Below are 27560 nucleotides of genomic sequence, written 5' to 3'. Positions count from 1 at the left end.
TAGGTCTTCAGCTTTTTTATTTTAATTTTCTAGTGAATATGTTTTGCAAATTGAGTAATAAAAATATTTTTTTTATTTTATTGGTTGGTTGGAATAAATTGCCACTTGGTAATAGCAACCAATGTTTAATCAACATTATGTACAAAAAGTTAAATAAATCAAATATGATTTGGTCTTCCAATATGTGCTCATAACCTTAACGACTTCTTTTAAAAATATATAATTTAATAAAAATAAAAATATATTCTTGAAGATTGTCATAATATTTTTATTATAATGATAATGATTCGGAAAGTAAATTTCAGTAGTGGATAAAAAACATGGATGTGTATATAATGATGAGGAAGGTAAACATCGTCCTGTCAACAGCGATGACCAGAACCTTCCAATACATCGACTCTTCATCATTAAGATCCTCTCCATCATCAGCTTCCTCCAAAGGATCCAGATTAGTGTCAAACTGCATAGGCTTGTAAACATCTATATTCTGAAATTATGGAATAAAAATTAATAAACAGTATTCTTCCATGTTTTTTTTTCTTCAAATGTCTGAACTTTAAAATATTTATTGAATGATTTGGTGTTTATTTTGTAGAACTCCATATTTAAACTGATAATATTAGAAATCAAACACTGATTGATATTTTTTGACAACAATTATCTAAAGTTATAAAACTATAAAGCTTCATTAATTATCTCACAAAACATACTTGTATGTCAATAAATACTTTGTTATATTTTTCCTGAAATTCCAATATAAATACCTGCATTCCCCATTACCTATTAAACACTTAGCCTCGCCCTTAACCATTGGTTTTTCCCTCAATTATGATAAAGGTACATGTTCATATAATTATTTTTATTTTCTACTTAAGTACCTTGAATTATTTAACTATATAAGAACATTCAATCCATCTAATCTTCACATTCGTTTAAAAATGCCCTAACAAGGCGAAACAATTGTCACGAAATTTTTGTTTTTATATTTTTTATATTTGTGAAAATAAAATAAAATGTTAAGTAGACTCAAATCAGTATTTGATTTCTAATATTATAAGTTTAAAATATTTAGTTTTTTGTATGTGGGAACACGATGTTGCATCGACGCGCGCAAAGGAAATATTTAGCACAGTGTTTTAAGAGTTAATTAAATGCGGAGAAGTTCTTCAGCAAGGCCACAGCTGACTATCCCTCCAGATTCTTGCACAAAAGTTAAAACAGTTGGAAGGAACAAACCTTTTTTAATATAATAAGCAAGACAATGAATAACCAACTTTCATTTTATAAAACAAAAAAATAACGTAATAATACATTTCCGCAAAGACCAATTGTTTCCTATTTTATTTTTCTTACGTTTAAGCTACTGTTAAAGCCTTTTTTTAGTTAAAAAAAATTACATAAACACTTATCAGCTTTGGCAATACTTTTATAAATGAACTAAGTAAATTTAGATATAGCAACTTGTGTACTTGTGTTTTCGTACTGATAAAAATTTAATGTTTTGTTTATTTGAAATATATTTGTGATAATTCTGCGGCTTGGATCTAAAAAGGCTAATGTCAGATTTCTTTGTTTTCTGGCCAACATTTTGCAAAGGGTCAAAGTCAATTAAAAAGTATGTATATTTAATTATTTTATATACACATGAATATGAAGTAATAGTTTTAAGGGGTTCATGTCCATTGATCGATGGCTCACACACGTGCAATAATTTCACCTGAAATATAGATCAACGACAAATGAAGCAGGTCAACATTTAATATTATTCGAGATTAGTAACTTTTACATACTTTTATTTGCTTTTAATATATCTTGATAATTGATATTCACTGTTATTTGGCATATTATTTATAATTCTTATTTCTTATTTTAGTAAAGAGTGAGTTTCTAGAAACCGTATGTTGTTAATTATTATTTATTTATGTTTAAAGCATTAACTTTGTAGTCAAACATTTTTACTGATCTAAGTATTTTTTTTCTTCTTATAGTATAAGTATTTTATTAAAGAAAGTAAGCATGAACAGAAAAAATATAAAACGAAAAATAATGAAATCGGCTAAACCGTGAAACCGGCTTGTCAGCAGGTTTCTTATTTTTCCTTTACAAAAAAAAACGTTACAGAGATTATGTAATTTTAAAAAGTAATATAAACAATATTAAGAACTAAAAACATACGTATTTTTACAAAAAAATAAATAGATGATTGTTAACATGATATAATAATCAATTGCCTTGTTACATATGAGCTATTTAATTATTTTTTCCTCAAAAGTTTTGCCAACATTTTCTTTTAAGATCTGCCTAGGAATTTTATTAAAAATTTAAGTAAATAGAAAATGAAGTGTTTTTTGGCCATAGTTGTTAACATAAAAGTTGTTAACGTACAGATAGCGCAGAATTTTTTTCTACACTCTCTCCACCATCAAAGAGTATCGAGCCTCATGTGGCGACCAAACAATGGAACTAAACTCCAAACGACTTCTTACCGAGGAATTATACAATGTTCTCATAATCTGAGTGTTAGAAAAGATTTTGGCGTTTCTAAGAACAAAACCAAGCATTTTAAGGGAGTCATTACATAGATTAACCATATGAAAATTAAAAGATAACTGAGCATCAAACAACACTCCGAGATCTCTGGACGTTGAAGCCCTTTCAAGCCTCACTCCGTCCATGAGATAACGATAGAATATTGTTTTGGATGCTCTTGTGTATGCCATTACAAAACATTTGGAAACATTGAAGAATAATTTGTTTTGTTTGCTCCATTGAATTATATTTTGAATGTCACACTGAGGTTCAATACAACTTTGACAGGTCATATGCCCTGTAGATGCCTAGACTTCTATATTGCCTTCTCTTAAATGTTCTTCATCTCTATTGCAATATGTTAATAAAAACCTACATATTTAACAAATATTTTTTTATCAAACACGTCAAACAGTTCATTAAAACGCCACAAAATGGCTGACTAATTAATTTCCTTTAATATTGCGATTTACGACATTGGCCCTTTTAGATCAAAGCCACGGAATTTACATTTTATTCAGTATTTTTTGGTACATCGCCGAAAAAATGTTTTTCATAAGTATTTTTTTTATTTTCGAAAAAAATATTGCTGTGCCAGTATAACGCGAAAAAAGGGAAAGTGGTTTGTTGTATGTACATGAATTTTTTTTAAAGAATTTCTTTAGCCCCTAATTGAGTAGTAGTAACTCCTAGAAATATTATTTATTTGTTTGCTGAATTTGACAAAATTTCTTGTACTTAACCTAAGACACATATACAGGGTGTTCTTTAAACCCTGTCACATCCGAAACCACGATGATCAGTATGGGCAAGAAGACATATTAGCATATTTAAAAAATATTTAGAACAAAGAAAATTTTTAAAAATAAAATATTAAAAAAAACAAATGGTTGCTTACTTCTGCAAGGGAGAAGTGAGGGGAGCGCGGCACAGTGTCAGACTCCCCCCTTTTCCTTCCTCGTTTCACCACTGCAGAAGTAAGCAACCATTTTGCTTTTTTTGATATTTTATTTTTTTAAATTTTATTCGTTCAAAAAAAATATTTTAATGTGCCAATATGTCTTCTTGCTCAAACTGATCATCGTGGTTTCGGATGTTACAGGGTTTAAAGAACATCCTGTACATAAGGACTTTTTTACGAGTCTTCCATAAAAAACTTGATAGACATAATGACGGGCAAAAAATATATGACGCAAGAACAGTATTTCTGTTTCCAAAGACAAAAATAAATTACGGACAAAGAGACTTCAACGTTTTGGTATCTAAACTTTACGATTTTTTTTAGTATGGAAATATTGGTAAGCAAAATGATTTAAAAAATAAAAAAAAACTAGTCCATAAATGGATAACTAAAAGGACTAGAACGGAAGTTCAGGAATATGTCTTATATAAATATATATATTTTTTTTATATAACCTTTATTTTAGCATAAATAAACAATACATTCAGTAGAAAAATGGAACACTTAAGGTTGAACTTGCCAAAAAAGAGTCTAGCTCTTGTGTTTGGCAAGTTTACAAAATAACATAAAAATAAAACATAAAATGCAAAACAAAATAATAAAATAAATAAAAAATTAAACAATTTTGAAAATTGTGAAAATATAACACAAAAAAAAAAATTAAATGAAAACACAAAATTTTTAAACACGGGCACATATTAAACATACATCTATATATCATAGTATAATTTATATTTATTAAAAGTCTTTACTTTTTTTCCCTTTTCATTTCATGTATGTACTTTTAAAATATTTTTTCAGAGTTTTTTTTTTTTATATTAAACTTTAGCTGTAATTGAACGAAGTTATGAAAAAAACAACTAAAATAATAACACTTTTGTGAAAAGAATTATGAATCAAATCTACACAACAGTTGGAATGTTTTTTTCTTTGACGAATAATAAATACTGGAAATAAAGTGGCTACTTGACATGATGTAAGCCCGTGAATGCCTAGATTTTTATATTTCCTCCTCTAAAATGTTCTACATCTCTGTTGTAATTGCTGGTATTAATAGGCTTCCTAGGGGGTTAAGTTCAGTAATTGTCTAAAAACATTTGGATCAAATCAAAATGTGGTTAATTAATATCCAATAATGTTGCGTGCATTAATGCAACTTCCAGTGAAAATTATTCTAGCTAAATAAACCAAACCATCAGAAATATCAGTTTAAAAACGTATCTAAAATATGTATTTTCGATCAATCATCAATTTGGTCAAAAATAACGTGATTCAGTTCATCGCCCGCCTATAAAATTTCATCCGAATTCGGCCCAATCATCGAAACATGAAGATAACAATCGTTTGGCGCGTTTCGTTCTGTGTTTTGCACTTTTTGTATCGGTTTATACTTTGTTTATCGCTTCGTACCTTGTTTATCGCAAAACGACGCAAATCGCTTTCATTTCAGCCCCAAAATTGTTTTAAGTTGAACAAAGCCAGGATAAAATGAAATACAAAAATGTTGATGGACAATAAAATGTATAAAAATGTAACTTGGGAATATTTTTTGGTTTGTAAAAAAGCTTCTTTTAGCTTAAAAACTAAAAAGAAAAAAATCCATGCGCTTAGTTTCCGTACCATTTTTGTGGCATCAATTTCGAAATTGTATTAATAAGATTATGTTTGGTAGTTTAAAATATAGTTTATTTGTGTTGTTAAAGTAAAATAGTTTTAACAATCTCTTTGGTGCAATAGGAACATCCACCCTTTCCCGAAACTCTCTGAATATTTATCCTTTTTTAAAAATGAATTCAGCGAAAACTTAATATTTCTTTACAAGTAAACCACGAAAATAACAAAACATACAGACTTTTTTTGGAAGTTTAGGTTTATTGTACCTTCTATTGTGGTATTTTTTAATTATTGAAAATATTTACGAGTACATGAAAATAATATTTTTATATGTGTAAACTGTCGATGTATTTTTTTAATATGTAATATATTTTCTTTACTAACTTTGTATTCTTTGTGTAAATCTGTTATTAGTTCTGAGTTTATACACTATATCTGTTTGTTTACTATAAAAATGTATGTAGAACTGTTGATTTCCCAAATAAAATAAAATACTGCCATTTTAATTGAAGGAAAAGTTTTTTGACAAAAATCATAAAAATGAGTTACATATAAATATTAAATAAGTAACATTTAACAAAAAAATGTAGACCATTTGTTATATGAAAATGAGCAGTAAAAAAATTTATTTCAGTTCGAAAAACGATATAATGTATATTAAGTTGTTAAATTTACTATGCAATAACACAATATCTTGAGATCCATAATCCTAAAAAGTGTTGATTTTACACACATGTGTTTTATGCTTAAGAAACTATTGACGTGCTGTATTTTTATTTATGATTATTTACAGTGTTTTAAAACCTTTAATACCCAATTTTTCTAATTCTAACCATACATATATATTTATGTTTATTTTTTATGCGAAAACTGAGAAGAATTATGAGAAAAGGGTCCAAGCTCACCACCGCATCCTCAACTGAGTAATTGTAGGCTGCTGCGTCCGTTCTCGAACTTAAATGTTAGTTATGAAATAAAACCACCTTATACTTAATATTCTTCTCAAGCACTAACTCGCAAAACTCAGAAGTTTGGTGTTCTAAGATTTGATAAGGTGCTCAGTAGGAGTACTTGCATTATACAAGAGTTGAATAATAGGCATTTCGTTTTGACCGGGTATAGACTAGAGTTTCAGACAACACGCATCATGTCAAAAGTTGCTTCAGCAATTTCTAGGCGGGTTGCAAGCTCTCTGTGCCATTCTCAGTTATGTGAACTCCCAATAAGTATTTTAAACTGTCAACATTCTCGATTAAATAATCACTGCCCTGATAATACGAACATATTTAGGCATTACATTCGGTGGAGTTATTAAAGTATTTTAATTAATAAATTTAAAAATCACTGAACTTCTTCCTGGGCTTTTTTGAGGTAAAAATAAAATGATTATTTATGGTTTCTATTTTTCATTGTATACTGTATTCTTGTATCCGCCCGGACACTAACACCAGGCGAACAAATTAAATATTATAATGAATGGAGTTTTGACTGTAATTTAGTTCCGACAAAGGCCGCCAGTGGCGCTAGTTTACAATGCATGAAATGAGAAGCCGTTCGGGAACACGAGCTGTCAAATCTGACGTTCCTGTCAAATGTGGATTACGTAAGCTGATAAATAATGTGCTATGGGCAAAATGTTACTTCAAAAGCCTGGGTTAGATTTCTTAATTATTATTTTTTCAGGTTTGGCATTTGTGGAGTTAAATTTAGGAACATTAAATACATATTTACACATTAACTGTATTTTGAAAATAAAGATGTATTTTTAATATGTGCCTGTGTTTATGAATATAGTGCCTTTTTTAAAAAAAAAATAGTGTTAGGTTTTCTCAATTTTTAAAATTGTTTAACTTTTTATTTATTTTATTATTTTGTTTTGCATTTTTTGTTTCTTTTTTATATTATTTTGTAAACTTGCCAAACACAAGAGCCAGACTCGTTTTTGGCAAGTTTAACCTTAAGTGCTTTTTTTTCCTGAATTTATTATTATATTATTCTAATAAAGGTTTTTATTATGAAAATTAAAAAATATATTATATCGCTAGCCCAAAACAGCAAAAAAGTACACCCGAAATTTCCGATTTTTTTATACACATACATCTGTTCGTAATAGCGTCATATCTATGCTTTTATGTAAATAAAATTCACGTACACATATATAAATTATTTTGCTCAGAAAAAAATATCTCTTGTGTCCCCAAGAGTGTTCAATGTCCTCAATAAACATATTGAGTTCTCCAAAACCAAAGCCATTTTCAGAAGAAGTGTACAAGTTTGGATTTTGTCTAAAGGAAGAGATCATTGCAGGAGACTACCGCGAGATATTGTAAAGATTAAAATACTAAAAAGCGTGTTATCCAGATGTTTATTGAAATATAAGCCGATGATAATATTTAATTTTTATTTTTGCTATTATTTAATCATGTACATGCTTTTACTTTTTATTTTGTTGTTTCTCAACTCAAGACAGGGCTCTTGGCCTCATAAAGTTAGGAATACGTTTTTATTTATTTTTTTGTAATATATATGTATTTGCATGAAAAATAATTTTTTTTTTTACAAAAAGTAAACTAATTCAAAGATATAAGTCTTTTTATTTTAACTTAGTCGACAAACATAAATATATTAACACTTAATGAAAAAAAAAAGTAATTTTAATACAGAAAACAATTGATGAAATAGACGCTTACATAAACGATAAATGACCGAATTCTTATTTTACATGTTAAATACTTGGGATTTATAATAAGCAGACAATCGAAATGGAAAATTTATACTTTCAATAATTTAATAAGCAAAATAGCAACATTATCGTGTTTTTTTTCCAAAAACGGAAAAAGTTCTGATGTATGAAATGGATAAAAAGCTCCATAAAATGGATACCTATGTATGTGTGCCTATGTAGGAGCTTGCTATAACATCATAAAATTATTTAAATTTGTTGCAACAGAGAGGAAAAACATTTTTGAGAAGGGAATATGGAAGTCTAGGCATTTACAGGGCCTATGACCTGGCATTGGCTGTTGTAAGTATCCTCTTTACACACTGTGTAACATTCACCATTTTGCCAATGTTTAAACATCCACATTTCCTCAACTCTTCCATCTGTTGACTTTTGTGAAGTAAAAGAGCTGAAACCTTTATAATGTGGGTGAGATTCATCCGGTTAAATCAATTCACCTATTCGGCAACGCCTGAAAACAACTTTTCAATTTTTATACTACTTCTTTTTTAGGTAGTTAATGCAACAATGTGTAATTGTCCAAATGCTTGCAGACTGTCTGGATTTTCTCCCTACGGTGCTATTCATATTCAAATTTGTTGCAACAGAGAAAGAAAATATTTTTTAAAAGGCAATATGAAAGTCTCGGATTTTACATTATTTACGTATTCCAAACCCATATTTTTTTATAAAATTTAGTTTTGTTATTAAAATAATTTTTTTTATAAAATAAAATTTTAATTCAATCTTAAAACAACGGCTTGTTCACAATATTTAATCGTGTTTTCAATAAATTGTAAATGGTTTTTCAGTATACTTTGTGATTTTCTACATGAGTGAAAGGAGAAGATTTTCCAATTGTGCGATTTTCCGTTGCTGAAAATTTCACACAGAGTACAATCTACAGCCTTCACCCTTCCAATACTAGTTCCTACTATCGGACCCCCGCACCCGCCCCAGCCCCTTTCCCGCTCTGCTGGGGGATGTTTCTTTTTATTTCAACTGTCGAATCTACAGAATGTTTCAAAACAAACTATTTATTTAACAAATAGTTATTTCAATAAAGTGCTGAATTCAACAAATTATCATAATTATCCTATTTGCATCTAGTGGTGCAGAAGGTAATGCATTGAAACATTTGTACTGACTCTGGATAAGTCTTACTATACAAATGCCACTAAACGTACCTTCTTTTTTATTTTCATAGATATAAAAGACGAGTAATTCTTAAATACCCATTTTTTACATAATACCATCGTGATTCTAGGATCTTTTTATCTCTACGTATAATAAACTAGCAAAAAACTAGAAAAAAAGAAAAATAAAGGAAGATTTCTACCGTCGGACCTCATATAATTGCCGTCCAGACCTCGTTTTATTGGCTCTACGGGCCTTAGTTCATCGTCATTTTGGGTCTTGATTGATTTGGATCTCGATTTGGAACACATAAAACTATCGCACCTTTGGGCTTCACATTTTTTTTTTCTGTTTAGAGCAATTAAAATGAAATGAAAAAAATCTGTCACTCAAAATAATGCTAGCAAAATTACACAAAATAAACAGATACAAGACCCGTTAAGCTATGGCGACGTCACATCGATATTCGGTTTTAATGTTTAATTTATTTTTTGACAAATATTTTTGCACCACAACAGGCCAGGAGGCCCAATCACAGTGGTGAATTACATCACAGAACACCCAGGCTTGAGAAAAATCACATTTTGATTTTTGTGTTCTCACCGGAAATCAAACCCGGAACCTTCCGTGCGTGACTCAAGCGTCTTGACCACTACCCACTTATAATTTTTCCGAGGGAATAAAATGTTTTTTTTGTGATTAAGTAGAATGTGACACTTGTCAATTTTTTGACTATTCTTGTGCAAAAAATCACGACGATCAGTTGTTTTTATGTGAGACAGTGTGAGTTCATAAAATACCTAGGGTTGGAGGTCCGCTAGTTTGTGGTAAGCTTTAAAAATGCAAATGTTATAAAAATAAGTTATTAAATCAAGTAAGCACTTCATGGGTTATACCGAAAGAATGGCTCAAATTGACATTTATTACCTCTTGACAAAATTATGCGCAAAAAGATGTGGTGATTACATAACAGTAAACCTTATAAGCCATTTTCTAAAAAAAATCCTAAAAATTTTACATGAAATCACAAAAAAAAGCGAGGAAAATTTTAGCCTCAGACCTCAGACAAGCTCAAGCTCTCCAAGATCGACAGCTGCCCATGCGACGATGAAACTTCCCAAGATGTCCCTCACCTGTTGATGCATTGCCCCCTTTTCAGATTTCAAAGACAACAGCTGGAGGCGCGATGCAGAAGCTTGGATGAAGATCTATGCGACATCCCATCGGTGATAGGTAATAAAGAACTCACACGAGAGGTAGTATTATACATGGTCAATATAGTGCAGGCAATTGGTAAAATAAACCAAAGTAGGGAAATAAACCAAAGAAGGCCTCTTGACTACTGCCAACAGGCCGGTTTCTCTTGAAGAGTTTTGAGTAGTTTCCTCTCCACATGCGCAAATGCTGAGAAGTTCCTTATTGGCCCACATTAGTTTATCCCTCCTGATCTCAACAGTTGAGATAAATTTTAAAAAATTTAATTGCAGAAAAATCCACTTTTGAAATATCAACCTTATATAGTATAAGCAAGGTAAATAATAAAGCAACTCCTATATAAAAAAAAACCTCAGACAAAATTAATTCTTTCATACCAATAACCATGGAGCTAACTATGGTTTTTTTTTCCCTTATGTCTTGAATTCTTAGGTCTGCCAACAAACATACCAGTCATGATTTCTTTGATAACAAGTTGTCTTCTTTTATACGATCACTGAATAAAGTTCAATTACAAACACCTCTCTCCCGCTTTTACTCCCACCAAGTCTACCATATACCATTGTGTCTTTCTACTTTCCCTTATAATTTTCTACGTTTAAATATGTCCTTAAAAACACCTATTGGGTGTATAAATAAATAAATAAATAAATTAATAAATATTCCTTAGACTAGCACCTTCGTGTAGCCAAAAACTATTAAGATACATTGCGATTGGTGTATCAATTTAGTGCTCTATGCACCATTTGGCGCGAAAAGGGAATGATGATAATAAATGGAAATCAAATATAGTAAAAAACTTTCATATATTTTCTAACTACCCGGTGACGTCACCTTTCTTTAGAAAGTAAGGATAGGTTAGTTCTTCTGTGAGAATAAGGCATGACTATCTCCTAAAAACATCGCTGCACTTTTCTGTCGAAGAGTTCAGAGCATGACAGCGTCACAAAGGATCAGTGCAATTATTTATTTATTTATTTATGTAGTCCTTTTCGCCTTGTATTTATGAAAAGAGGAGAGAAAATATTAGGATAAATTTATTGCGACAGAGAAGAAAAATATTTTTGAGAAGAAAACATGGAATTGAAGGCTTAAGACATGTTCTTGGCTTTTTTTTGTTTTTTTTTTCAGTTTCAGTGCAGCAAAACAGCATTTATTAGGTATTTTTGATAACATGTTATAATCAACTAAGTCTGATGACTTTTCAGTGGGACACAATTGTTTAATACAGATTTATTATTATATAAGCATTATTTATTACAACAACGTTTGAGGATCAATTTGTTTCTTTTTTGGGTGATACTGAGTGTATTGTATTTATTTCAAAACGTCGGAACAAAGCCAACACACAAAGTATCACCCAAAAAAGAAACATATTGATTACAGTGACCGTGAAAATCTTCGCACCTATTTAATGTTTTAGTATGTTCAAATGCTTGCAGACGCGCTGGATTTCCTCCCTACGAAGTTATTTATATTTTAATTTATTGCAACAGAGAGGAAAAACATTATTGAGAAGGGAATATGGAAGTTTTGGCATAAGTAGGTCATAAGCCCTGTAAATGCCTAGACTTCCATATTCCCTTAAGTATTAAGCGAGTATTTTAAGAGTTATTTTTTTTTAATTTTAGATCATCCTTGTTAATGACGGTTTGCGGGACATTAAATAACCTTAAAATAACGCAATTTAAAGTTCGTTCTCCGGGGTAGTTTATAATTTGGGGAACTTTCAGGAAACCCTTAGTTTTTCATCAAATGTGGGTATGGGAAACTTTTTTTTATTTTTCAGAGCCAAAAAAAAATTTTAAATAAAATTTTAGTCACAAAGCTGTTTTACCAGCAGGACATTGCATAATTTAAAATAAACGACTTGGCCCATACGTTTCGCCTCATGAATTATGCTATTCCCCTTAATCCATTGGCAGCCTCCGTCTCGTAGTGGTTAAGACACTCAACTCATACACGAAAGGTTTTGGGTTTGGTTCCCGGTGAGAACACCAATTGGGCTTCAAGGTATGTTGTGGTGCAAAAAAAACATTATTTTTCAAAGCTTATTGAATGTGAAATATTTCCATATTGTTTACTTTTTTTTTTTTTTAGAAAAAGAAATATTTGCGTTCTTATGATTTACCCAAATATTTAATTTTGAGGGCCATTTTCAACGAGTTGTAAATAACTCACTATTAGAAAATGGAATCAAGTTGGGGTATAGTGGGATTCGAACCACAGACCTTTGGTCCGTGAGTCCGAGACACTAGCCACAGGACCACAACCCGATCAAATTTTAATTTAATCCTTTATTGTTCGTATGTAAGATATAAATAAAGTCATGAGTAAAATTAATTAGGTCATTTACTAATTCAGAGAAGATGTTATCGTGAAGACATCACATGTGTTTATTAACACGAATATAAAAATTTATTTCCCAAAATTTTTAATTTTCAATGTTATATATATAATAATACTGGCGAACCCTACTGACGCTGTCCCGCTTAAACACTCAACTCATGCTCAACAAAAAATAAGTCATTCTTTAACCGCCAGCCGGGTTTTGACGCGACCTTGACATTTAATTCGAAACCAAAAAAAATAATAGAAAAATGCCTGATTGTGTCGTAAAAGCGTGCAAAAACTGTCTGAATAAAAGGAAAAATACTTTTCATTGATAAGAGGTTGAGTTTCAAAACTTAAAACTATTTGAAATCAGGTTGTGGTCCTGTGGCTAGTGTCTCGGACTCACGGACCAAAGGTCCGTGGTTCGAATCTCACTCTACCCCAACTCGATTCCATTTTCTAATAGTGAGTTATTTACAACTCGATGAAAATGGCCCTCAAAATTAAATATTTGGGTAAATCATAAGAACGCAAATATTTCTTTTGAAAAAAAAAAAAAATTCAAATTCAAATACTGAATTTTAGTAGGTACCTAAGTACTTGTTTATGGTTGAATTCCAAAACATCAAATATTTTTTTTTCGAATATGGCATTCGTTTTGCAAATCAATAACTAAGCTTTTCTACCATAAGGGGTGAACTTTAGGTAGGAATGCAATTTTTAAAAATGTATTAAATGTCGGTTAATATTATTTTATCATTACTGAAAACCTAGTAAAAAGAAATCAATGGGTTGAAATTATAAGGAGTGTAAGGAAAGAATCTGATTGGGATCCATAAAAAGCGAATGCTGTTTGTAAGCATTCAAAAACTTTTTTTTTTAAACACAAAAAAACAACAACCTTCCATTTTTTGTGTATGCATTCTCCTCGAATGCAACCTTGTAGATCGATGAATAAAACATTCATGCTCCTAATTTCTATTTTACATATAAGATTAAAGAATTTAATACTTAAGAATGCGCACAGCACAAAGATCTACATTTCTCTGAAAACCGCACGTAAATCGGCTAAGCCGTTTAGGAGAAGTTCAGTGACATCACACGTATAGAAGAATTATACATCTAAAGATATTAAGATACGCTGCGATTGGTGTACCAATGCAGTGCCTTATGCACCTTTAGGTGTGGAAAGGGAATAATGATGATGATGATATAAATTATGCTATTGTTCTTGGGGTGTGAGATTTCATTTTAATACAGAAAATGAGTTTTGAAATTTAGAAGTGATGCACATTATCCAATTCGTTTTATACTTAAGAAGTTAATCAGATAAAAAATCATAATTTTAAGTGGGGGGTGCGAGAGGGTGAATGTGTGTATATTTGAACCGGGTTGTGATCCAATGGTAGCATTATGGACTCATGGATCAAAGGTACAAGGTGACAATTCCACCCTACCACAACTTGATGCCCATTTTTTTAAACGTTATTTACGAGTATAAGTAAAAAGCCCGAAAATTTAAATATTCAAATAAATAATAAGAGTAGAAATATTTTTTTTTGTTATTGAAAAAATGAAAATTTGTGTTTTTTATGCACAAAGTTTTAAAATATGCACATGGTAGTATCACGGTCAACGCGTTAGCTTATCATGGAAGCGGTCTCGAGTTATTTTACAAAGATGATCGACAGAAAATATTAAATTTTTAATATTAAAAAAATATATTAAATTGAACCGTTTGTCATTTGACCCCTTGAAATTATTTTCAAGCCCTACTGTATAGTTTCGGAAAGTACAGATCTTCCCATCTACAGGCGTAGTTATTATAAACTAAACATAAATATTATAATAATAAAAATACTTATATAGTTTTATTCCACTTTCATTTATAAATGTTTACCAGTGACCGGGTTTCGTCGTGACTGCCATCGTCAGACTGGTACTTAATAAAATTATATAATTTACACCAGTTCTTTTTATATTCATTTAAACAAAACTTTTATTCATATAATTGTTATTACTTTAAACATAGATGATTTTTATTTAAAAAAATTGTTTCCATTATTATATAAAATCATTATTTACAACCCCTGCTTGCACTTGTATATTACATAGAAATTTGTTAAGTCTCCCACCAGTCTGACGATGTCGGTCACGACGAAACCCGGTCACTGGTAAAAAATTATAAATAAAAGTGGAATAAAACTTTCATTTTTATAATTAAAATGCAGTTCCACCAAGAAATGTCAGTAGAAAAACTCAATATTTAAACATAAATAAAAAATCTAGTTAGAGTGTTGTAAAATATTCCCAGTTTACGGAAAGTCAACTCACCGATCAGTAGAATTCAACAAAGAGATCTTGTTACTTCACATGCGGAGTAATTTCAAAACTTTAAGAAACCTCATTGCTGATAATACGATACATAAAAAAAATATTTTTAACAAAATTGGCTTAGTTTGATAGTTACGGAAAACATTTTTTTAAATTACGAATCACTGAATTTCCTAATTGGTCTACAAATTCAGTGCCCAGTGCACTTTTATGATACGAAAAAGTAACTGGTGATGTTATAATTCATTTTAAAATAGTATAATCTTAAATATAAAAAATACAACGGGCCTACATTGTCTGACGAGATTTCAAATAGAGAACGTTTATTTTGGGTCACACAGTAAAACATCGCTGTCCGTCCCTTTGTTTGAGTCTTTTTGTATAAAAATAAACTCGTTATGTTGAGTGTATAAATCTCAGAAACAGGTTAAAAGTCCGGGAACACGGGGTATCAATTGACCCCAGCCTCCCAGGGCCCAGAACCCTTTAACCCTTTCATTGTCACCAAAATATAGGATATATTTACCGACAAATAGCAACCCACTTATCTCGAGAATGGTCCCATTGCTTTACGAGTGTTATTGTAAATCTTTTCTCTACAGTCCGGCGAAGGGTTAACTTGAAAACGCCCAAGTCAAGAAAGTCATATAAACTTAGACCTTTTACACTATACGAAAGACGAAGTAACTTGTCTTTTTAAGTCACTTTAATCCAGATAAGATTTCTGAAACAAAACCGGCGGTTGTCGCGTCTCTTAAATCGTTAGTGTTTTTTAATATTTTCTTCAATATTATTGTTTCATTTTTTATTTTATTTCATTGGAAAGCCAACAGACATTTATAAACTTATAAGATACAATTAGAGACTTCCACATAATATTGTTATTGTAAATGTTGTCACATAAAAATTATACATAACATAAAATAATTAATGATACTCAACTTATAATATTACTAAAAATGTAAAATTAAATATATTTATCCTTTTGAATATTGGTCACACAGTTGCACATTATAATATATAATACAACTATAGTTGACCGTTAGGGTGGATCGTCTTGTAGGAAGAAACAAAAAATGTTATTATCAAAACGGCCTTATGCTGAAAAGATGTTCTATAGTATGTAGAATAAGGGAAAAATCAAATAATAAATATTTTTTAAGGGTAAAGTTTGCCGCGATTGGGTTGAATTTTAGATTTGGTTGAAAAAAAACATGTTTTTGTAAGATGATTTAGGATTCTAAATGAATGTTCTTCTGCAATATAAATTTGCATAAAATATAATCATGAATTATATAACTATTACAATTGATTTGATAATCAACCCTTTCCCTTCATCCTCTCAAATCAGTGCTGAAAAGATGTTCTATAGTATGTAGAATAAGGGAAAAATCAAATAATAAATATTTTTTAAGGGTAAAGTTTGCCGCGATTGGGTTGAATTTTAGATTTGGTTGAAAAAAAACATGTTTTTGTAAGATGATTTAGGATTCTAAATGAATTTTCTTCTGCAATATAAATATGCATAAATTATAATCATGAATTATATAACACATTACAATTGCTTTGATAATCAACCATTTCCCTTCATCCTCTCAAATCAGTTCGTAAATTAAAAAAAAAAAATTCTTACCCAGAAAAATGATTTTTTAATACAACCATGAAAATGTTAAAATACCTAAACTTCAACAGTCTCGTGGCAAATTCTGTCGTAAAAATATATTTATTTGTTGATTTTTTTCGTAATCTGTAGGCTATAGAACATCTTTTCCGCATAGGGCCGTTTTCAATTTTCAAAAAATTAGAAATTAAACCACCCTATTGACCATACAGTGTACATTTATTATGTGCATGCATACAGAACTACACATAACCTGCATAATATAGGCTGCGGATTCAAGGCGCAACATCGTAACTTGAGTTTTTTGGCAATTTCGTTTTTAAAGGAAGTTAAAGACATGTTTTAATATCAATAAAATTTAATTTTTGATGACACATATTGCAGGTTCTATTTACAAATGAATTTTGAAAAGATTTAGTGGAACATTTAGAAATTTTAAATAGAGATTGGTTTCTTGTCTGCGTTACTGGGACTCTAAAATTAATAAGTGATAGAATCTTAGGGCAATCTATCATGTTATTTTAAGTTTTACAGAGATGAAGAACATTCGAGAGAAGGTAATATAGAAGTCTAGGCATCGACAGGACTTATGACCTGCCAATGGCTGGTTTAAGTGGCCATTTTACACACTGTTGTAATATGTTAATATAAATAGTTCCCCAGGGAGTTGAATCCAGTCCATGTCTACAAAAATTTAGACAAACTCAAAAATTTTTTAGTTAATCCACCTGGTCCACGAAGAAGTATAGAAATCGAAAAAATAACATTTTCAGGCGTTGCATAGTATGTAGGTGAAATATTTCAATTAGATGAATCTCACCCGCATAAATAAAGGTTTTAGCTCTTTGACTTCACAAACATTAACAGATAAAAGAATTGAATGAATGTAGATGTTAAAATATGGGCAGAATGGTAAATGTTACACAGTGTGTAAAGTGGCCACTTAAACCAGCCAATGAACGGTCATAAGCTCTGTAGATGCCTAGACTTCTATATTATCTTTTCTAAAATGTTCTTCATCTCTATTGTAATATGTTAATAATATTGGGTGTTTAAATAAGTTTTGTCTCCGTTTTTCCAAATGAAGAGAACAATAAGATACAACAAATTAGTCAATTATGTATTCTTAGTCAATGATTCATGGCAACTTTATTGAACACTGCGCAAATACCAGGCGGTACAAAAATGCTTATTTTTGTCTACTTGACATTTCACCTGTTGGCCTCGTGGTGTAGTGGTCAGCACATTTTTGCCTACCATGCAAAAAGTCTTGGGCATCTTGATACTTCAAAGTATCAAGTAATAAAAAAAGTAAAAGACAATTAGTTAACTAGTTTCAGTATGTAAATGTTATCAACTATCAAATATCTTAATTTTGTAAATGGGATCTAGAATTTCAACCGTCTATGCGCTCAACAGCAGCAAAACTGCTATAATCAGTACTTTGAAATGATTTTAGTCGCATAAAATGTGTACACTGGTGGTTTTTGACTAGTATTTTTAGCCAACATTTGTTGACACTAAAAAATAATAACTTTAGCTCATAGTGTGGGTTATATGTTTTATCGAGTTTTATATTTTGTATCTATTTCAACACAATATTGTATATTTTAAATAGTTTTTTTTTCCGAATTCTCTTGGGTGTGTAGTATATATAGCCTGGACACGGTTGGTCAGATCAATATTTAGTTTTCAAACATGTATGTCCCAATTCCCTACCCTCTCAATAACTTAAACCCCCTTAGGTCCGCGGAGAACAAAAGTCAATTTATTCCGTTGATCTTAAGTCTACAATAAATTGAAAAAAAAACGAAAACCCATCCCTACGTGCTATTTTGAAATCCGTTTTGAACAGATTACAAAAGTGAAGTCATAAAATATATATTATATATTTCACTGCTTTGTTTATTTTTTTTATTTGTTAACTTTTATTTTGCATGAAAACAAACATTAAGTAATATTTAAAAAAGAATCAGGCTCTTGTGATTGGCAAATGTATAAAATAATATAAAATATCAACGAAAATGCATAAACAATAAAAAATATATAATTACAAATTGAAGAAATGTGTCCTAACCCGATTTCAAAACAACAAAAATAATAATTAATATTCACACGGATCAGAGGCGTGTGGGGAGGTTTTTGAATAGAAAAGCAATACAAATACAGATAAAAAATTGTGAATAATTAAATACTGTATACATATGTTCACATTATTATTTATTTTTTTTATGAAAAATAAATATTTACGTTCTTATGATTTACCAAAATATTAAGTTTTAGGGCCTTTTTTAACAAGTTGTAAATAACTCACTATTAGAAAATGTGAATCGAATTGGGGTAATGTGGGATTCGAACCACGGACTTTTGAGCCGTGAGTCCGAGACACTAGCCACGCGCGGATTCTAAAATTTGTAAAAAGATCCCTCCCTACCAGAAGCGAAATCTCTTCAGCGTCGCCAGATATAGGTTGTTTTGGCCGCGATTTTGAAACTCCACGGGTTTTCATGGTTATTAACAACATTTTAATTTATTTATAGTAATTTATATGTAAGGTATTATGTCAGATAATTAATTTATGAAATGTATTATAAACATTGATTTATTATCTAAATTTAGGCGAAGCGATGGTTCCATACGTTATATGGACGGACTGCGCATGACAGTCATGCATATATATATAAATATATATATATATATATATATATATATATATATGTATATATATTATATGAATATATAGCTGAAACCACAACAACAAACCGTCACGCCGTTTCCCCGTAAGGGTAAGCAGAGAGGGTAGAATGCCACATCACTCGATCTTTGCATACATCTCGCTTGCTCTACATTCATACATCTTCTCATGAACGCGCGCCGATTATTCCGACTCTAAACATGTCCATATTCAAGTATTTGTTGGATTTGGCCATGCCATGTCTTTCTCGATCTTCCTCTATTTCTGCATCTATCAACATTCGCGTTGTAAATATTCTTAGCCGTTCTTTTGCTGACCATTTGCTCTACATGTCCAAACCAACGAAGAGTTCCCTTAACGTTTTCGATAATGCTTATCTTAGCCTTGCATAATGTACAGATCTCAACATTTGTGCATCTATCGTACATGGAAATTTTAAGCGGGAAACATGCGTTTAGTAATAACAAACAAAATTAAAAAGAAGCGGATATATTCCTTGGTACCTACACTCTACACTACGCACACAGATGCGTTTCTACTATCATCTCCCAGGGAACAGCCAAATGTAAACCAAGTGTTTTTACAATTATTTACTAGGAAAAAGACAATAGATCCTGTTTACTGCACACTAAAATAAAACAAGGAAAAGTTTCAGTATCGTCTATTGTCTTGTTAACCTTAATAATAAGTTGAGGAATGGTATCGTTGTTTAGTTTTTATATTTTACTTTTTGTGCTGTTACATGTTTACTTAATTGCCAAACTTACTAGATCTTTGCTCAATGTATTATTATTGCGTTTCTTAAAATTATTTTTTATTATTAACTTTTTAAAATCATTCTTATGTTGTTGAAATTCCATTTGTCGATGCGTTTTGAAGCTGCAAGACTTTTTGTGATGTAAGGTGTCATATTATTTTTATCATATTATGTAAATGTTATCAACTATCAAATATCTAAATTTAGTAAATGGGGTCTAGAATTTCAACCGTCCATGCGCTCAGTAGCTGCAAGACTTGTTGTTATCTAAATTCTTATTTTATAAATTTGCTTTTTATTTCGTTTTCAAAATATCACTTAAACTCTTTACTTCATTGTCAAATAAAAAATAATTGAAAATAAAAATGTAAATAGGGGCTAGATTTCTTATTGTCCATGCGCTCTGTAGCTGCAAGACGTTCTGTTATCTAGCTCACATATATCATAATTGGAGACGAGGAACTAGAATCCCAACCGTCCATACACTCTGTAACAGCAAGACGTGTTGGGATATTTATTTATTGTACAGCGCCCTTGAGAAGATTTTCACAAAAATGGCGCTATATAAATTATCCAAACATTATTATTATTATAGTTTTACCACATATTTGCCTGAGAGATCGCATTTTGACATCATTCAGCCTACTTTCATCCCTGTTTTTTTAAGTCCATACTTCGCTCCCATACATCAAGGTCGGGACCAGGACTCCATTGTGAACTGCTAATTTTGCCTCTTGCGACAAACATTTATTTACCAAGGTTGATTTAAATGCACCGTTCACTTTGTTCCCGGCACTCACCCTCCTATCAATATCTTTCTCAGTCATTCCATCTCTAGTAATACTTTCATTTCTTTAAAAAATCGTCACATTCGATTTATCGACATTCATTAGCAAATCACTTCCCTTGCATACATCGTAGACCTTTGTTACCAAGAATGACCTTTGTTAACAATCCATACATTATGAACATACTTACATTGTATCTTATAATAAATTAGAGTTAATGTTTTCCCCTCCCTTTTAGTCTAGCCTGTCTACAAACGTTTGGATAACTCAAAATATTGTTGATTAAACTAACTTGTATAAACTTGTTTTAAAACATTTTCTACAAGGTGAAATAATTGGGCCTAATCTAACCTACATCAATAAAGATTTCAGCTCTTTTACTTCAACAGATTAAAAAAATCAACAGATGTAAGAATGGTGAATGTTACACGGGGTGCAAAGTGGCCACTTAATCCAGCCAATAAACTGATCATGAGCCCTGTAAATGCCAAGACATCTATATACCTTCCCAAAAATTATTTTCCTTTCGGTTCCAAAAAATTTACAAAAACTTATTAATACCGATCGATTTTTATTGGTTCGGTATTTGCCAAAGTACCTTATTAGTAAGTATCGAATCGGGTTGTGGTCCCGTAGCTGGTGTTGCGGGCTCATGGATCAGAGGTCCGGGGTTCAAACATCACTCTACCTCAACTTGATATCCATTTTCTAATGTTGAGTTATTTACAACTCGTAAATGTACCAGAACGCTATTTTTTTTTTCATAGTTGAAAAAAAGCTTACAAAAATTTATTACAAAACAAGCCTGCTTACCTTTATAACTGGAAGACCCAAAGTCATTGTTAGAACGGGAAGAGTCAAAAAGGATTTTAACTTATAATGCATGTATGGCCAAGGTCTTGGATGTGCTGTTAGTTTCACCAAAATACCATGGATTATGATGCTCAACCAGATTGTCAGTATTGACCAAAAGTAGAAATAAACTGGAAGAAAAAAAAACAGATAAAATAAAATATTTTTGACAATCGAAACACGCAGTAAAAAAACAGCCAGTATCAACATTAGTGGTCTTGTCCTTTTTCTTCCTCTCTATGATTACCGAATGAAGCTTCTTGCAACTATTCGTGGCCCTGTAATTGGTCTTGTCAGATCTACAGATCTGGTTTCTTCCAAAAGAAATTTCAAAGCTTTTAAAAAGTTTTGTTATCATTTCGGCGAATTGATCATGTCCAATCAATTTAATCCAAGTCAGTGAAGAATTCGCTATCCTCATTTTTCAATCCAATGATGTACACATTATGTACTTCTGGGTTACTTTCTTTCAGCACAAAGATGCTCAGGCTATCAGATTGCAAAATCTCTTTTGAGCAACTTTTCTTGTTCGGCATCGAGAACTGAGCACCGTCAAGGAGACTTATGTTCTCAAATGCGGTGTGCGGTATGTGGTGGGCAAGCTTCCACTTATTCATTTTTTTTAAAAGCCTACTGTCATTATTCTTATTGTTAGTGATGGGAGTCTGTGCTATTGAAGCTCCTGACGTCACTGCGGCCTATGAAGATCTATTGTGACGGGTCCCTGTGAATAGCCCTCCAAGCCCAAGTCTATAAAAAGCCTGTGGCTACTGTGCGGAAGCCGAGAGTTTACATTTTTCTAAATCTCCCCCTCCAAGCTCAGATCCGTAAAGTATAGGGTCATTAGTTAGGAGGCGAGCTCTTTAACATCCTCAGCTTTAACCCGTGATCTCCCGAGGACAAAGCTCTTTTTATTACGTAAAGCATCACATCACATAGAATTAGTAAAGGTATTTACTTATCTGCACTGTAAATCCTACGTCTAGAAGTTCCATTCTCGCTAAAGGGTGTTTTACTTACAAAAAAAACCATTCCGTCTTCACTTTGGGAGAGGAACAGCTGTTTTTTTTACTACAGCTCAAATATTTTTTCATGATAGGTTACTCAACTATCAAAGTATATAATTCATGGATATACATGGCAGTTTAAGGTTGAATTATTAGGAATTACTCAAATCTAAAGGACACAGAAATTGAACAATTGACGCCGTAAACATTTTTCAATAACTGTCATCAGGAGGTTGCGATACAATTAATTGTGCTGCATTTATGATAATTTATTCTAGAAATAAAATACGAGTGATATTTCAATTCAACAAATTCGGAAAAACTATAATAAATTTCTATCAAGAATTTTCACTTGATATGAAAGTATTTTTAGATATGCAGATGTTTTTTTCGTTATTTTTCGTTACATGGCATCAGTTTCTCTAGTCTTGGACGCCCACTGCCAAGAGTCTGTCAGCAATTCTCAAAAGCTATCATACGATGACCACAGGGTGAATATGCATCAGCGTCGACATAAAAACTTCGGGCAATTTGTGGCAGTCAATGGTTTTTATAGGAAACGGACACAGGTTCAGAAAAAAAATGTTTTCTTTAATCGCGTTTGAATACTTTTATTATTAGTAAATTACTAACCATTCGTCTAATAGACTACGACATCAGCTCTTTTGCCGTTTAACTAAGTTCCCTCCGCCCGCCGCCCTGCTCACTTCTTCTACCTCCGTAAATATTGAAATTAGTCTGGCGAACGTATTGGTTCGTTGATTGCGGACGCACACTCATTAGATTGGGATATTTTGCGTAATCGTCGTTTGATAGGCGAAAGGTTAGTACCTCTGCATCTTTTTAATCTTTAGACACGGTTTTTCAGGGTTCTGACCCGCAAAACTTCATAAAAACATTTCTCGCAGTAAGCTTCAAAAAAAAATCAAATAAAATTGTTCCAAAAAGTCGTTTTAAAAAAATAATATTAAAAAAAATATCATTTCAAAATGGAGTAAATCTTTAATTTCTCGGATTAGCATCTCTTCCGTAAACCCCTACCCGTCCCTTACAAAAAAAAATGAGATAAAATGCATTTGACCAACGAAGCGATAGGCACCAGACGTGGAGAAATGAAGTGACTGGGTAGGAGAGAGGTGGGGGTTTGTGAAGGGAGTGCTTGTTCGAGAAATTAATGGTTTACTATATTTTAAGATTTTTTTTTTTTTTTTAAATAACATTTTGGAAAAATTTATAGTGAAGATTTTTTTTTAAAGCTTACTATGAGGAATGTTCCTCTGAAGTTTCGCGGTCTGGCCCTAAAAAACCGTGTTTACTTGTAAGTATAATTTATATATTTATATAATTGAAGATTGCCAAGAAAGTAGTAGTCAACTAATAGATAATACTACGGAGTAATTGAAAAATCTGCAACTATTGCCGTGTCAAAAACGTCGCTTGACGAAATACTTCTTCGAGGGCTTCAAAAGAGACATTTTTAGCAAACACTGTTAAAGATATTGGATGTAAGACAGTTGTTTGTGAGGTGCCCACTACTTAAATTTTATGATAAATTAAGTGAGGTCAAAAGAACCCAACAAAATATAAACACTCGTTCAGCAACACAAATGAACTGTATTGTCCCATTTGTATCAACCGCCTTTGGTAAAAAGTAATACAATGTAATTGCTCCAAAAATATTAAATGATTTTTTGCCAAATATTAAAGACTCAAAATGTTAAACAAATTTTAAAATGAAAATAACTGCACATATAAATAGTGAAGAGAGAGATTTTTTTGAAAAATATATGTAAATCAATAAACGTAGTACTTTATATAATTGGAACACACATTATTTATATTTTTATGTATTTCATTGCTTTATATTTGTTTTATTATATATTATACTATATTATACATGTAACGGAAGATCTTTCCAATTTTTGCCCTATTTCAAATCTTCCCATCGTATCAAAAATATTAGAAAAAATAGTTTTTAATACTCGTTAATTATATCGAGCAGAATTCATTATTTTCGGTAAGGCAATCGGCATACCGACGTTTTCATTCTACGGAGACAGGAGTGATAAGAGTGCTGTCTGACATTATAACAGCGGTAGACTCTGGTAATCTGGTGTTGTTGGCTATTTTGGACATGAGTGCTGCATTTGATACTGTAGACCAACATTTTGCTTGAACGTCTGGAAAAAACTTATAGTATCCGTGATCAGGCACATATGTGGTTCAGTTCATATATTTATGAAAGAGAATATGCAATTGTGTTCCACGGTAATAGCTCACCCAACTTTAAGGTGTCTACTGGAGTACCCCAAGGATCAGTACTCGGATCACTCTTCTATCTCCTGTACACCAAAGATATGGAGAATATTATCAAAGAATGTGGATTGTGGTCTCACTGCTATGCAGATGATACGCAGCTTTATTTTTATTGTAACCGAGCGAGATAAATGTGCTTGTTGATTTGATTAATGGATGCATTGAGAAAATAGGAAACTGGATGGCTGAAAATAGACTAACACTTAATCCATCTAAAACGGAACAGCTATGGATTGCTTCAGCCAGACGACAGAATTTGATCCAAGATACGGCACTACCCGCAGTAAGGAGTACCGCTTTACCCACCGTTAAACTACTGGGAGTCATCCTTAATTCTGACCTTTCTCTTGACGCTCAAATTAATAGAACGATAAGTTCATGCTTTTACCAGCTGAGACAGATTAAATGCATACGCAAAAATTTGCCAGTTGATGCCGCCCGTCAATCAATAAATACGTTTGTAGTGTCTAGAGTCGATTATTGTAATGGTATCTACGCAAGTCTACCAATGAATAAAATGACTCGCCTACAGGCTGTACTAAATGCCGCAGCGAGATTTATTTTTGGAATCTCTAAATTCAATCATATCACTCCACTACTTCGGGAATTGCACTGGTTACGTTTTCCACAGAGGGTGGAATACAAACTCTGTTGGCTTATGTATAAGTCACTGCACAACTCTGCTCCAGAATATCTAAGGGAACTCTGCATTCCAGATGAACTAGCTGACAGACGTCTTACGCTTAGATCAGCTACATCTACGTCGAAAGGAAAAGTTATTGTACCTCTACGCAAACAGCGCACTAAATTCGGCGAACGTGCATTTGCGGTCGCAGGTCCTATGGCATGGAATGCTCTCCCAACACAGGTGCGAGTCTGTGAAAGTTAAGTGATGTTTCAGAAAAAACTTAAAACCCATTTGTTCTCTAAATCATTTGAATAAATTCTTAGCATGTGGTGGAAAAGTAATATGAAAAAGTACATTATTTTTCTTAAATTAAAAAGTTAAAATTAAATTTATATCTTTATATAATCACTTTGTAAAGCGCCCTTGAGGTATTATATTACGAAAATCGCGCTATATAAGTTATCCATAATCATTATTATTATTATTTTGTATTCTTGGCACATATATATACTTTATATTTGTATATATTTCGGGTTGTGGTCCTGTGGCTAGTGTCTCGGACTCACGGACCAAAAGTCCGTGGTTTGAATCCCACTCTGCCCCAACTCGATTCCATTTTCTAATAGTGAGTTATTTACAACTCGTTGAAAATGACCCTCAAAATTAAATATGTGGGTAAATCATAAGAACGCAAATATTTCTTTTTAAAAAAAATAAATAATAATAATGATTTTTAATTTCGTACATTTGATTAACTAGGCATTTATAATTAAGTAGTTTTAGTTTTTCTTTTTTATGTTATTGTATTATTAGTATAAGATTACTTACGCTCTAAAGATAGAAAATTTCCATCTAAGAACAGGCTGTGCCATGTTAGATGGAGACTATTATAAACAGAGAACACTCCGTTTTCATTTTACATAAATTGGTTTTATTAAGATTCCCTGTTATTAAGTATGTTTATAATTTTTTTGCAATAAATTTATAAATTAAAAAAAAAAAAAAAAAAAAAAAAGTATTATAACAATTTGAAACCTTGAAAATTTGGGTTTGCCATCTAATGGCATTTGTTATATAAAATTAGACTGATTAAATAATTAGGGATGTACTGTTTCGTAGTCTGACGGACGAAAGGTTAGTTACTCCGTTACTTAAACATAGTGTTAATAAGCTATTTAGGGATAAATGAGCCTAAATGTAGAAAAATTACAAAATAATCACTGTACCTATGTTTGGTAGTCGGGGCATATACGTTGGCATTTGGTCAAGAACTCGAGTCAAACAAATAGTGACGTACACCAAGTTAGCTGTCAGGATGGTCATCTTAGTAACTTGAGATGAGGGAAGCCAAAAGGATGACAGCACAATTATCACTGATGCTAGAAATATTTAATCAATTGAATAATCATCTTAAAAACAACATCTTTATTATCATTTTTATTATTTTTTTATTTTGTAATGAAAATGAATTATTTCATTTAGTAATGAATTTTTGTAAGAATGAATTACAAATAAAAGATACGTTTTATGTTTTATTAAATTATTTAATTGTAATTATTTTTTTGATTTGCATTAATTTTTATTTTGTGTTTTGTATATTGTAATTTATTTACTTATTTTATTTATTTAAAATACCAACAGATGTTTATTGAACTAACCAACAAATGGTGTAAATAAAAGCATGCTGTGAGTTTTGGAATTACGAGTAAAAGAGATGGTCACATTGATAAGGTTGTGCATTCCAATGTAGTCCTGTTCTAAGTCCTTTTCTTTTTGTGCGTGTGGAGACACACTTGACCACTGACTGCTCCTTGACACTTTGTCGATTTCCCATTCAGAACTTACGTTGTTTTTGTCATCCTAAAAATAATTAAAAATCATTTCATTTCCACCCGTTTCATTTCAATCCGTATCCAACTGAATGAATAATAGAGTTCCGCATTTTATTTTTACTAGGAAAAACCACAAATATTACATAAAAAATAATTAAATGTAAAACAATAGTACACGCATCCAGTCAAAGCTTTTCACAAAAATAATTAAATATCGT

General features: G+C 31.4%; 1 protein-coding gene across 2 annotated transcripts in view; it reads right to left on the bottom strand.

Moving 5' to 3' along the window:
- Nucleotides 1-247: 247 nt before the first annotated feature.
- LOC148282074 (neuronal acetylcholine receptor subunit beta-3-like) overlaps nucleotides 248-27560 on the bottom strand; it is a 59144-nt gene continuing 31831 nt past the window's right edge. The window contains exons 9-13 of one of the 2 annotated variants that reach the window (XR_015822187.1): nucleotides 27169-27370; nucleotides 26737-26889; nucleotides 21521-21690; nucleotides 19670-19790; nucleotides 248-487 (exon numbers count right to left, since the gene is read on the bottom strand). Coding sequence is in view for 1 of the 2 variants with exons in the window: in XM_088225669.1 (XP_088081795.1) it covers nucleotides 302-487; nucleotides 21521-21690; nucleotides 26737-26889; nucleotides 27169-27370 (711 nt within the window). In the remaining variant the exon portion in view is untranslated. The remainder of the gene's footprint in view (nucleotides 488-19669; nucleotides 19791-21520; nucleotides 21691-26736; nucleotides 26890-27168; nucleotides 27371-27560) is intronic. The other variant, XM_088225669.1, reaches the window with a different exon arrangement.

The sequence above is a fragment of the Micrasema longulum genome, unplaced genomic scaffold, assembly GCF_059751315.1.
Source record: "Micrasema longulum isolate JH-2025_06_02 unplaced genomic scaffold, ASM5975131v1 h1tg000379l, whole genome shotgun sequence".
Classification (NCBI taxonomy): domain Eukaryota; kingdom Metazoa; phylum Arthropoda; class Insecta; order Trichoptera; family Brachycentridae; genus Micrasema; species Micrasema longulum.
The sequence above is the reverse complement of the archived record's forward strand: the minus strand, read 5'-3'. Positions and strand labels throughout refer to the sequence as shown.